This window comes from Ptiloglossa arizonensis, chromosome 7 (assembly GCF_051014685.1).
Source record: "Ptiloglossa arizonensis isolate GNS036 chromosome 7, iyPtiAriz1_principal, whole genome shotgun sequence".
In the NCBI taxonomy this organism is placed as follows: Eukaryota; Metazoa; Arthropoda; class Insecta; order Hymenoptera; family Colletidae; genus Ptiloglossa; species Ptiloglossa arizonensis.
The window spans coordinates 1,945,455-1,959,038 of NC_135054.1; the positions used below are offsets into that span (position 1 = coordinate 1,945,455).

A 13,584-nucleotide genomic window follows, 5' to 3' on the forward strand; every position below is an offset into this window, starting at 1 on the left:
ATACGGTTCCCTAAAACCAGCAGTTTGTCTACTCATACAAACAACCTTCCTAGGTATCAATTGTTTGGAATATGTCCGAAAACAATTAGCGTCAATAGTGGCAATATGAATAACCAATCTAGAATTTACCTGGTAATGACTAATATGAATGAATAATATGGAAAACTATATATATATGAGATATACTGCTATTTTACTACTGTATTTATTTCTATTTTTTATATTAAAAATTTAAGGTTTTTTGTCTTAATGTTAATGTCATATAGCATCTACATTAAACACAAAAATAAATCAAACATATTTCTGCATTTCAATGTTGTACTAAAAAAAAGAATAGTAACGAGAGGCTGGGATTTGATTCCACTACCAATAGTTTTATAGTCACTCGCTCTACCAACTTACTTAAAACTCGCTTTGTTGAAAAGATTTAAATAATTCGTTTATTATATATGTATCGAAGGCCCATTTTGAAGAAACCCATTAGGTTTTTTGATACTGGTTATGTACTATAACTTGCACCTACTATTGTCTCAAACACAATGTCCGCTACTGAAAGGTTCCCTTGTGAATTGATTGATTGGCAACCAACATGGCAATAAAATACTTGATATTGTGATAAAATCTACTTTGTGTCAATGTACACCTTGACAGTGGATATTTACAACTCCTAAAAATGATAAATGTATTAGGAAGTATTACTATTTCATAAACAAAATTACTTACTGAGAGTATGGATGGGAAACAAATTACTGGCGCTGAATAACAGGTTTCGTCATTTTAACAATAAAATTTGTCTAAAAGAACAATTTGAGCAATGTTAATGAGTTTCATGTACAAACCAGAAGTTGTAAATGTAAATATTTTGTTAATTATACTTTTTATTGCATAAAATTTTAAACATGTTTTTCTCAAAACATCATTTTTTGAATTGATAGAATAAATATCTCAAAATCTAATCAATTGATTGAAATGAATTTTTTTAAAATAAAAAACCATACTTTTTTGCAGGCAGTGAATCTCTTGTATTTTAAGTTTTTCCAAATTTATTCATTTTTAAGGATGTTAGAAGTTGTAAACCAATGATTTTTTTTTAAAGTGTTAGAAAATGAAAAAAAAAAAACAATTTTTTTGCTTTCATAGATTTACTGCCTCAGAAATTTCATGCAGTCTTTTTGTTTTGAATTTACAGTCAAGCTAGAACTTGTACTGCTGGAGAACTTTTAAGGGCTAAAAAATTATACACCTTTTTATATATACATAATACAATGCCAAAAATCACCGATAGATATTTTTTTTACTTTGTTTTAAAAATGAATTCTAAAAATTACCTTTTCTAGACCTTCTAAACCAAAACCTCTTCTTAAGTTTGCACTATATCTTAAACGTGACTAAAATACGAGTTAAATGTATGAGGTCAATATATGAATTATTTTAAAATGTATTTTATAAGGAGAGGTTATACTTCTGGAGTCATGGTTTTTATTCAAATTTTTTTGGTGATTCTAAGTAAAAATACGCACACACCTATCCAACCCTTTTTTTATTGCTTTTTATTTACAAAGCTACAAAATATTTAATTTTGAAATAAGTGTATATGTTTAATTTCATCAAAGTATTACAATGGCCATGTTGGTGAACCAAATGGGTAGTAATAGGTTGTTCAATAAGTTTTGTTGTTCGATAAGAAAAACACGATTTCATGATTTGAAATACATTTTATTATTCAACATACTTTCCCTGAACTTCAATACATTTGTTCCAGTGATGTTCTAATTTATGGATTCCATTCCTGAAGTGAGAATCCAGAAGACTGTCGAAATACGCATTCACAGCTGCTATTACCTCATCATTTGATGAAAATTGTTTCCTATACATGAATTTTTTTAAATCTGAGGACAGCCAGAAGTTAGAGAGAGCTAAATCTGGCGAATAGGGTGGAAGTTGCAATAATTTGTACTTTTGAAAGAAAGTCACATTCGACTGTTTTTGTTCCATTGTTAACGAATGCGGCACCCATTGTGCATACAGTTTCTACTAAATCTTTCTTGGTTAATCGACGATTTTCCAAAACCATATCCTGTATTTTTGCTATAATTTATGGTGTTGATGCACTTTTTGGGCGTCCTTCATGTGGATCATCTTGAAGACTTGTACGACCACATTTAAATTCAGCAACCCACCTTTCTGCTGTTCTAATTGAAAGTGAAGAGTCCTTATACACTTTTAACAATCGTTCATGAATTTGTTTTGGTGCTACACCTTCCAAAAATAAAAAGTTTATCTCTGCTCAATATTCAATTTTTTTCATTGTAAAAATTTCACACATGTTCATTAAACAGTAGTACCATTTTTAAAAAAATGAAACGCCGAAACTAATAGCGCCATTTCTTATCAAATGACAAATCTTATTGAGCAACGTAGTAGTTATTGAAGTACAAAGTAAAAGTACATTGTTTCACAAAAATCTCAATTTTTGTTGGAAAATGGGTCTATTTGATACAGAGTAAGCGGATTAAATCAAATTATATTCTGTATATTAGGTTTAGAAGTTAATTTGGTGCATTTGTATTTAAATGCAAATATGTTCTCGCTACTTTTTATGTTAAGTCGCCAATCTTCACATTGGTAAAACACATAATAATTTGTTAAAACAAAAGATGTATTATCATGGAATATCAGTAAACAACATGGTGTTCGACAAGGTTCATGTTAAATATTGCATATTGTTTGCCTTACAGTTAAAGGAAAATGCATCTGAAGCAACAGAAATGATTTGATTTGCTTTGAGTAAAGACTCAATTTATTGGAAATAATTAGAGTGATTAAATTATGTTCTTATTGAGTATGCACATCAGAATGCATTAGTACAATTTCTTATAAAAAGATTTACTTCAAAGAACTAGTACCCAGTTTCTAATTTGTCAAATTTACCGTTAAAATTTTATGATCTGTTTTATTATCAAGTGGTGTTCGTTTCATGTACGCGCACACACACACACACACTTAAAATTCTTACACTGTGTCTTTATTTACATTCAAGTATGCATTGTGTGCATGTATGTATTTAAATTCAGATTGTTGAATATCCATTCTTGTTATTAGAATAAGAAATTATTACTAGCAAAATGAGTTAGTAGATAATATTATCTTAATTAGATGGTTGTTCCAACCATCTTGTTTCTCTACCACATTCATGTACAGTAGTAGTTAAAAGAATATAAATATGAAAATAAAATATTATTTAGACATTTAAAATGTTCTATGAAATTGAGAAGTAAATGTAAATAAGGAAAATTCAAGATAAATTGTTTTAAAATGGAAATAGATTTTGGTATGCTTAAAATATTTTTTACTTCATTTATTATTATTATTGTTTTTGAATTGTACTGGTTGTTATAAATTTTAGTAAACTCAAGAATGGAGTTTAAACAAATTTAGATAGTAGATAGAATTTTACACTTTCATATGTTTAATATATTTCAATGGTACTATGTTTCAGTTTAAGGAAATAAATAGAGCACATAGTATATTAATAGATTTGACAAAACGTAACATATATGATAATTATGGGTCTCTTGGATTATATGTTGCTGAACAATTTGGTGAAGAAAATGTTAATGCCTACTTTGTTGTTACTTCTGGTTGGTGCAAGGTAAGTTTTCATTAGACTCTAGATTTTTATAGAAACAAATTCTGTTTTTAATTTTTTATTCTTTTATTCTAGAGAAAAATAGTTTTTATTTTAGTAGATTAATATAGGACATTTTAGATGGTCACTTAAGTTAGTTATAAAATTTATAAATTTGTTTTTAAGTTGTATGATGTTATATATAAAAGAACTAAGATCTTTTCTTACAATTTACAAGTTTTATTTGGGAATGTTTAATAACGTAAGAATAAAAATGGAATAATGTACTAAAACGTTTAATTTAAGTGCTTCTTATTAATGTAAGTTTTCTATCCATTGCTACTCACTTACAAATGTTTTATATTATTTTGGCAACTTTGTGAATGTTTCTACATAGAGTGATGATACTGATATTTGCGATTGTGACAAATTATTTGAATTATTGCATACATTAAAATTATTAATTGTCATATACTGAAAAATCATTAATGTGTTATATATAAGATATCAGTATGATGATTTAGAGTTTGTTCAATAATATCACATTACTGTAGGGTATTATACATAATCCAGAAGTACTACCTTAGGAAATACTTGCAAGAGTTTTTTTCATTATCATATGAATAATAACATTTTATAATCAGAACCTTTTGTTATTACTTTGAAGATTAAATAGTTCAAGATTGGGTCTCGAAACATACTATATAATTTGCTTTTTTTTTGTATAAAAAAAAATGCCAAAGTTAGTTAATTAACTTGTAGACACTTCAATGTGTCCATTTTGTTATTTTATTTTTTTAGGATACTTAACTGCTAGTTTAAATCTAAAAATCTAGACTCTGTTACAAAGATAATTAATCATGTTGTAAAATCGAATAGTACAGTGGATAGATATATTAATACTATTATTTTTTTTAGGCACTTTTTCTATTTTGTGCTCTTATAACTGGATGTTGTTGTTGCTGTTGTTGCTGTCTGTGCTGCAACTTTTGCTGTGGTAAATGCAAACCAACCCCACCAGAGAACAGTGGAGCATACCATAATCTACAGGTAAATTCATCATTTTATTATTTAACTAAGTTGTAAACAAGTATATATACTTATTTAAACTCTTTTATTGTATTTGAGACTATATAATTCAATTCTACATTTAGGCCAGTATAAATTATTAATGTATAATAATTTTATTAGAAACATACTTATTGACTTTTTCTATTCTTGTATATATCTTTTATGTATATCTTATTTTCTCTAATAGAAAATGTATTTTTTATTAAATTGATAGTTTTAATGAAAAGGCACAATATTATATTTGTTAGACTATTATATTGAAGTTATCATGATCTCAAACTTTGAAATCATTGACAGAATGTTGTTGGAATGATTAATCCTTTGCACTTGAGGCCTTTTTCGTTGGAGCTTACCAACAACTCAAGATGATTTAATGTACATTTGGTGTATTCCTTATAGCTAACTTAAAATGATTTCACATACAAATTAACATATAAATTTATTATATTTGAATATTTTATGTATCTTTACTTCTCAAAAAAGAAAATTTCTATAATTTTAATCTCTGAATTGTTATTTAGTATGATACTTTATAAAACAATTATCAAGATGCATCCCCAGCTTCTAGGGGCAAGTAACGCAGTGACGCGTTGTGTGACTCGAATTACTGCATCAAATCAAGTGGTAAGCGAAATTCACCCTTCGAGTGCAAAGGATTAAATGTTAACTCCGTGTTGATGAAATATTAACCTTCAACCTTTGAACGGCGGACTATCTTGACGACCGAATATCGGGTTCCAAATCAAAACAAATGATAAAACTTCGCGCGTATGGATCATATTAGCCGCCGACTTATTTCTATAAATCGGTTTGCATTATTCTTCCTTACCAAAATGATCTGCAAAAATAAACGGTCATACGATGTTACATGTTACACAGCCACTATCCAATTTTTCTCACTACGAGTATGTTCCTAACCATGCTCGACAGTGAGAAATCTTTCCGTTTGATTGTTCCACCAGGATATGGCGCTCAGCCATACATTTTGTTTTTATTTTTATATGCGGAAAATTTTCAAAATACTCTCAACCTGTTGAAATGGGGTTTCACCCCTCAGGTAATATGAGGGCACCCGGAGATTTTGGCTGTGGAGCCTACCCACTAAGGCCTCTATGGTAACCATACTTGAATGATTTCTGGGAGTCACTGGGAACTGCAAACAGCACAACATCCAGTACCGTTGACCCCCCCCCCCCCCCCCCGTGTGTATGTGATGTCCGTGAATGCCTCGTGTCTTCGTCGGGAAAGAGATGTTTACCACCCCCTATATCACGGCGTCGGGGCAGGGTTATGCTGCCTGCATTTAGTTCGTATTTGAATATGTTGGTTCGGATTGAAGTTTAGATTAAACAAATTTTTAATTCTTTATTTGTTTATTCTAAAGGCTATAAGGAGCACGAAAGCGGGTCAACGGTTATGGTTATTGCGACTGTCATATAAACATTATGGGTTAAGGGGAGTCAGAGTTCGTGGTTGAGGATTAGACCACAGACTGCTCATAAGAAAGTGAATATTCACAATTACTTTTAATACTGTTATATTCAATCATATATTATTATCTACAAATGGATATATAAAGAATACCTTGTATATCCATTTGTGTTCCTAATACCAAATTCTATTTGTAATGGGTTATTAAAACAAAAAACAATCTTTGTCAAGTTTCAACTCTATATCTCGACTTTGGAGGTTTTAACCCTTTGAGTGCTCACTAAAATTACCAAAAACTGTAAAAAATACTAATTTTTTGTTATAGCATAAAGTGCTTCTAATTGTCATAAATAATAAGAAAATTTATATTTTTCATGACTGTGCTTCTTACCTTCTTTTAGGGCAATATTTCTATTAGTTTTGTTTATTTAGTTTCTATAATTACTCTGCTTTTGTTTTGAATATAAATAATTATTGAACTAAATGCACCTAAATGATAAATCTGAGAAATTTCGAAAATAATTTTTCTACTATACTCGTAGTTTCTTGTTTGCTTCAATACAGAATCGGTATTTTTCAAAAATGTTTGTTTTTTATTTTTCATAATTAGGATTATCAAATAAAAAATCTGAAAAAGTACCCCAATATGGGACTCCATAACTGAAATGTCCTTGATTTGTTTAACATTTTTCATGTATTGTAACAAAAAAAATTGAATAAAAACGCGATTTCGATTTTTTTTCCTTTAATACCTTTAAGTTAAGATACAGAGTTGAAACTTGGTACAGTTTTTTTTTTGTAGAGTACTGTATGCCCTACAGAAAGTTAAATTTGTATTAGGCACATTTTTTATTTCTTATTCGGCTATGATCTTTTGTGAAATTCTTTATTACAAAGATTGGAAGAAACTTGAAATACATACCCTTTAGAGATCCTACTTCATTTTAGAAACCTCAGGAACCTTAAAAAACATTTTTGTATAAATTTAAGGCCTTAGAAAATGTGCGGCGTGAAAGTAAATACATTTTTACGTATGGGTCATTTCACAGTAAATGGACCACTTTTACCTTGATGTCACGGATGTTGTTCGAATTGAAATTTATTGCTATTGGTATGGAAATAAGGGACAGATAGACGGGGGAGGGGTGTTGATTTATTATTTTGCTACTTTCGAAATTGTTTAAAACATGCAAACCTTAAAAATTGACAGTTTTCACTGATTTTTACAAAACTTGTTTTCATAGAAGTTTTACATCTGTGTTTAAATAATAGAGTGCACTTTAAAGGCTAGGAATCGCTCTATCTAATGGTAACTCGGATGATGAAGAGGATTAAATACAAGAAATCAATTGCACAATTATTGCACCTGTGGCTACCTTTGAAAGAAAAATCTTATTTATATTTCTTTTATATAAAACTATAAACTAATTTGTGACAATAGTTTATTGCCAAGTTTGTTCCAGCCTATGGTTTAGAATCCTTGAAACAAACGCACATTGATGTGATAGCACAGAAGTAATGTAATAATCTAAATGCGACTATTGATAATATTTTGTCCCCACACATCTGGTAACGTTAATCGTGCTATAGCGAGAGGAGAATACTAGCTCGTCGCGTCACGCAGGTTGAGAAGTGGATTCTATTTAATCGTAGGCAAGCGTGCAGAGTTCAAATACGCCTTGTCGATTAACTAGAACGAAGAGCAGCAAATGGAGTAAGCTCCAAATCCTTGTGTTTCATGAATAAGGAAAACCACGACTATGAACTAATTCCAATGGCTGATAATGCTCAACGATTGAGTTTGAATCACTGTGGAACTTGATCAAGTAACAGGAACAGTTCGCTTACAAACGATAATCTTCAACTCAAAAATTCAAAAAATTTTGAAACTTCAGGGATACGTAGGTCATATATAAGTATGTATTACGCAATTTCTTTTGCTGCTCAAATTCATTTTAAGAGAGAAATTAACATTCAAATATTTGATTTTCTAGTTGTAACTTGGAAACATAATATTACATAATACATAATATTTTTTACAGAATGCAAAACACGTTTCTGCAGTGAAATATCATACATCACACATGCATTATCTAATACATATGGTGAATTAATATTGTTTTTAACTACTTTAATCACTGATTAAGATTCTACATGAAGAATAAAAAAATGTTTAAAAATATCAATTTTTGTTTGTAATTTTTATTCAATTCTTTAAAAATATTAACAAGTCAATTATGACATGATAAATTTAGTTTTAGGAAGTAATTTTTGTCTCAAAGTTTTTTTTTTGTATCTCGTACAGTTTCCAAGTTACAACAAGAAAATAAAAAATAGTCGAATATTTGAGGGTCAACTTTTATATCTAAAATTGAATTTGGCCGAGAACAAAAACTTGCGCGATACATATTTATACATGGATTACATACTCCCAAAGTTTCAGACTTTTTTGAATTTTCGAGGTGGGGATCATCTATTATTAGACAGAGAAAGACAAAGAAGCGTACAGCGATTTCGTTTGATCGGAAGTAAGATCGATAACATTGTGCGACAAACTGAAACTGTTTTTTTACCTTTCAATAATCAATGGGTGATTCTCGTAGAACGACACTCCCCAAACAAGAATTCGGAAACCGAATTGCTGTATCATCCCCAGTTTTTGAAGCACACCAGTTTTCTGTAAAAATCCTGCATTTTCGACAAAAATGAGATGTTACATGAAAAGTAAAAACATTAGAAAGTACTAATTAGATTTAAAAAATAGAGAAGAGTTTTTTCAAATATAGTTGTATATAATTTATTAGTTGTTTTTGGTCCTAAATTACAAATTAAAAGTTACAAATTAACGTCAAAGTTTAAAAAAGTGCTGAGATTTTTGTATTTTTACGAAAAGTTCTTTACGTTACAGGAACACTTTTTAAGAAGAAACTGCCCGGCAGAAGTGTCGGAACGACTTGCATTTTGCTCAAGCTGAGAAAATATTCATCGGCAATATGATCCGCTGCTCATTTCTCCCGATTTGGTAAGGCCGAAGCAATGCGTAACCAACGCCGATGGAGGTGTTCAATACGGTATCTATTGTATGTGAATAATGTTTAAAATTTTTTTAATTCTTCAGTGTTCTGTCTTTTTTTTCTCATATAATAGGTTATTCAATAAGTTTCGTCGTTCGATAAAACTTATCGAGCAACCTAGTACTGTACTGTTCAATAAGTTTTATCGAACGACAAAACTTATCGAACAACTTAGTATTTCTGTGGATACCAATCACCCAACTATAATTGAATAAAAATTTTTGTTACTCATTTATTTTTTTTTCTTGCTTTTTGCTATTAATACTAAATGTTCAACTATAGCAAAATTTCTAATGAAATTTCTGTTAATTGAAATTGATTAAGAAGCACACTATAGTTTGATGATTGGTATACACAGAAATATATGAGAAAAAAAGACAGAACACTGAAGATTTAAAAAAAAATTCAAACATTATTTACACAAAGTGGATGCCTCATTGAGTCCCACCATCGGCGTTGGTTACGTATAGCTTCGCCATTATCGAATCGAGAGAAGCGAGTAGTGGATCCGACACTTCTGTCAGGTAGTTTTATTTTTAGAAATGTCTGCAGAATCTGATCCTGGGTACAGCTTTCGTCCTAGGTAAAGAACTTTTCGTAAAAATATAAAAGTAATGTAAAAAAACTACACACATCGGCACTCTTTTAAACTTTGACGTTAATTTGTAACTTGTAATTTGTAATTTAGGACCAAAAACATTTAATACATTATATACCACTATATTCGAGAAACTCTCCCCTATTTTTTAAGACTAATTAGAACATTTTTGAACGTTTTTACTTTTCACATAATATTTCATTTTTGGTGAAACTATTGGGTTTTTACAAAAGCTCGTGTTTTTCGGGAACTGGGGGTTACACAGCAATTTGGCTTTCGAATTCTTATTTGGGGAGTGTGGCTCTACAAGGATCACTCACTGGTTATTGAAAGGCAAAATTCGTATCGGACAGTGTAATCAATGTGCTTCGTGAAAATATCTGTTGCCGACTGACATTACACCGTTAACTACGACAGCGTAAGATGCTGCAAACGACCAAGCCGTTCTGCAGAAATATTTAAAAGGAGCAAGAAAAAGGGATAAAAGAAAGATCCAATGAACGGACGAAGCCGTGGGAAAATTTGAGAAGTGCAAATAAGACCAGGCAGGTGCACGTATCTTGATGCAGAATTGCCTTTAGTACTCCTTACAGACACCTCTGATTGGACGGTTAGCGCAGTCCTACAGCATTATGAAAACTGAGCTTGGAAACTTATAGCGTTCTTCTCGAAGAAGTTAAATGACGTTTAAAGAAACTATAACATTTACGATCGGGAATTGTTAGGTATGTATCTGGCAGTGAAGCATTTTAAACATTTACTGGTAAGTCGGGAATTTAAGATCCTGACGGATCATAAGCCCTTAACATTTACATTCAAACAGAATAATGAGAAAGCATTCCTTAGACAACCCAGGCTATTATAATATATCACAATTTACAATCAACTTATGGTATGATACGGGGACCAGAAAACGTAGTTGCAGATAATTTATCCAGAGTTTCCATCGCAGTAATTGATTATGACAGAATAGTCGAAGAGCAAGAAAACAACACCAAGTTGAAGGAATTGCGAGTGAGCAACGAATCACTAACTTTTAAATGTTACCCACTGCCGGACGGCAAAGAACTATGGTGCGATACATCCACAAGAAATATTAGGCCGTTTATATTTAATACCTAGAAAATAAATTTTCCAAAAAATACATGGTTTGGCTCATCCCGGTGTCGGATCAACAACACAGGAGGTAACGTCAAGATTTGTATGGACGGACATGAAAAGAGAAGTACAAGTATGGGCCAGAGCGTGCAAGAGTTGTCAAAAGAATAAGGTAACACGACATACGAAGTCGGAGCCAGGAATTTACTAGGAATTGGACGAACGTTTCAGTATGGTACACGTAGACCTAATCGAGCCATATCTACCATCCGATGGCTTTACCGATTGCTTGACGTGCATAGATCGTTATACGGGATGGATGGAAGTGGTACCACTGCAAAGTATAACAGTTCGACACTTGAATTTTAACAGCCTCTAGTAAAACAGATGTAATTTACCAATTAGAGAGTTCAATCATCAGTAGAGGTAGGAGATTATAAACCACAAATTTATTATCATAGAATAATTGATGTTTAAGGTTTCCTAAGAATTTTGTAAATTTTTTTACGAGTTTCAAATCTTTTAAATATCCACATAAACGATCGGGGTAATTTACTACGAGATAAGGGTGATTGATGGTAAAAATCTCACTTACCCAACATGTTATGACGCAAATTAAATTGATACCAAGTTTGATGATAATCTTTAAGCTAATAATTCTTTCGAATCTCATCTTATAAGCTTTAGAGATGGTTTCCCCCTTAAATATGAAAACGCGTCCATATAGAAGAAAATGTATCTCTTATTTTTTGATCAAATTTGGATTTTTTTCTTTCGAACTTTGGTGACGTAAGTGACAGACACCGTGAATGCTTTTACCAAGATATTTCCAGAATGAAAAAACGAAATCGTAAAAAAAGGTATATGTGTAATGCTTGCCGACTATTGTTGAACACTGATGAACGATAAGAAGGATGCAACATAAAAACATTAAGTAAAACGCAAACATTTTTGCTTACACGAATGATGTAATTCTTTACTTTTTTCTTTATAATAAATTTTCTTTTTAACTACTTGATTTCTTCTATCAAAATCAAAAATAATTAATGCATTCCTTGATAAATTCCGTGTTTAGTATGTAAGAATATATGCAACAATTCATCAATGTTACATCCTTCTGTTGAGAAGATTTAAGTAGCTCGTTTGCTATGTACGTATCAAACTTTACATTAAAATATCTCGAATACGAAGATCCATTTTGAAGAAACCCATTAGGGTTTTTGATACTAGGTATATACTATAACTTGCACCTACTACCGTCTCAAAAATGTTATCCACCACTGTAAGGTTCTCTTGTTAATCTAGCGAAATTCCAACTTTTTTAAGCCATCTAAAAAGTAGACTTTGTCGAACTCTGCAGAATAGGACTCTGTTTTGATGATGATATCTTCGTTTGACATGAACCTCTTCCGCCATATTTTTTTAAGTTTAACAATAAAAAGAAATTGCAAGGGACAAATATGGAGAATAGAGTGGACGGGGCAGCGATTCCTAACGTAATTCGATCAGTTTTGCTCTAACCAATTTTTCATGTAGGATATATTGTACGCGTTCAAGTATTATGTTTACAATGTCAGGATGACATTTCTAATTTTACTCAGCGGTTTGTTAATACGATATCATGAATTTTGTTGACCGTATCCTCTGTGAATTGAACGGTCTGGGCGCTCTTCATAAAAAATGGATGTTCGGCCACGCTTGAATTCATTGCAACAATATCTGATGGTGGTCATCAAAGGTGCATGGTCCTTATAAACAGCATCTATGTTTTGATTTCTATATTTTTTAAATCCTTGACTGGGAGGAGTGGGAGAAAATAGTATGTTGGAACACATTTTACACCTTCTCTCATTTCACCCAGTCAAGGATTTAGTGTCCCTCAAAGGACACTAAAACCACAGTTATTTGCGAACACTATATATTGTACCGTGAGTGACAGACTTGATGATATTTGGAAGGAATTCGGGCGAAGTTAGAAATGCACACCATGTCTCGTACGCACTTTCCGACGTAGCGTTACGATTGGAGGCAATATTCACACATACTGATAACAGTATAATATTTTATATAATATATAAATAAATAAATATATAAATAATATAATATATATTAGAAGAAATTAAAACTATAATTACACATAACAGGACACAATATTAAAAATTAACAACCTTTTTCTTGTTAGTCCAGGTTTTACTACGACCAGTTAACCAATTAGTTGCAAAATTAATTTCTTTGCATAAAAGAGTAGAATATTTGCAATGGTGTCCGATTTGGGACGATTCAAACATTATTTACACAAGAGGCTCCAAACTTTACAAATATTTTTTGTACGATGAAAGCGTCTATACAATATGTTTAAATTGTCTAAGGTCATTGGCGCATCTACAGTATCGTTCTAGTGTTAAAACAATATTTCATAAAGATAACTTCATAAATAGCCTAAATATTATATTATTTGTTTCTATTCATCGCCCTAAAAATGTCGAGTCTGATCGCATAAAAAAATGTTTGTCAAGTTAGTAACTTTACCGATACAAAACTTTTCTCTGATTCCTGATTGAATGAATCTTTTACACTGTTTCATTCACGCGAAAAAGATGTTATATTTTTAGAAGTTTGTAATGAAATATCCTAGTAAAAATAAAAAGTTAATTCGGTGGTTGCACGTTTTCGTTAAATTATTC

At 31.0% G+C, this 13,584-nt stretch overlaps 1 protein-coding gene across 6 annotated transcripts in view; it reads left to right on the top strand.

The window, feature by feature from the left end:
- The window catches only part of LOC143149584 (dnaJ homolog subfamily C member 5), a 66,768-nt gene that overhangs the window by 1,945 nt on the left and 51,239 nt on the right, over nt 1-13,584 (top strand). For all 6 annotated transcript variants that reach the window (XR_012992828.1, XM_076317126.1, XM_076317123.1 and 3 more), the window contains exons 3-4: nt 3,500-3,652; nt 4,547-4,678. Coding sequence is in view for 5 of the 6 variants with exons in the window: in XM_076317126.1 (XP_076173241.1) it covers nt 3,500-3,652; nt 4,547-4,678 (285 nt within the window). In the remaining variant the exon portion in view is untranslated. The remainder of the gene's footprint in view (nt 1-3,499; nt 3,653-4,546; nt 4,679-13,584) is intronic.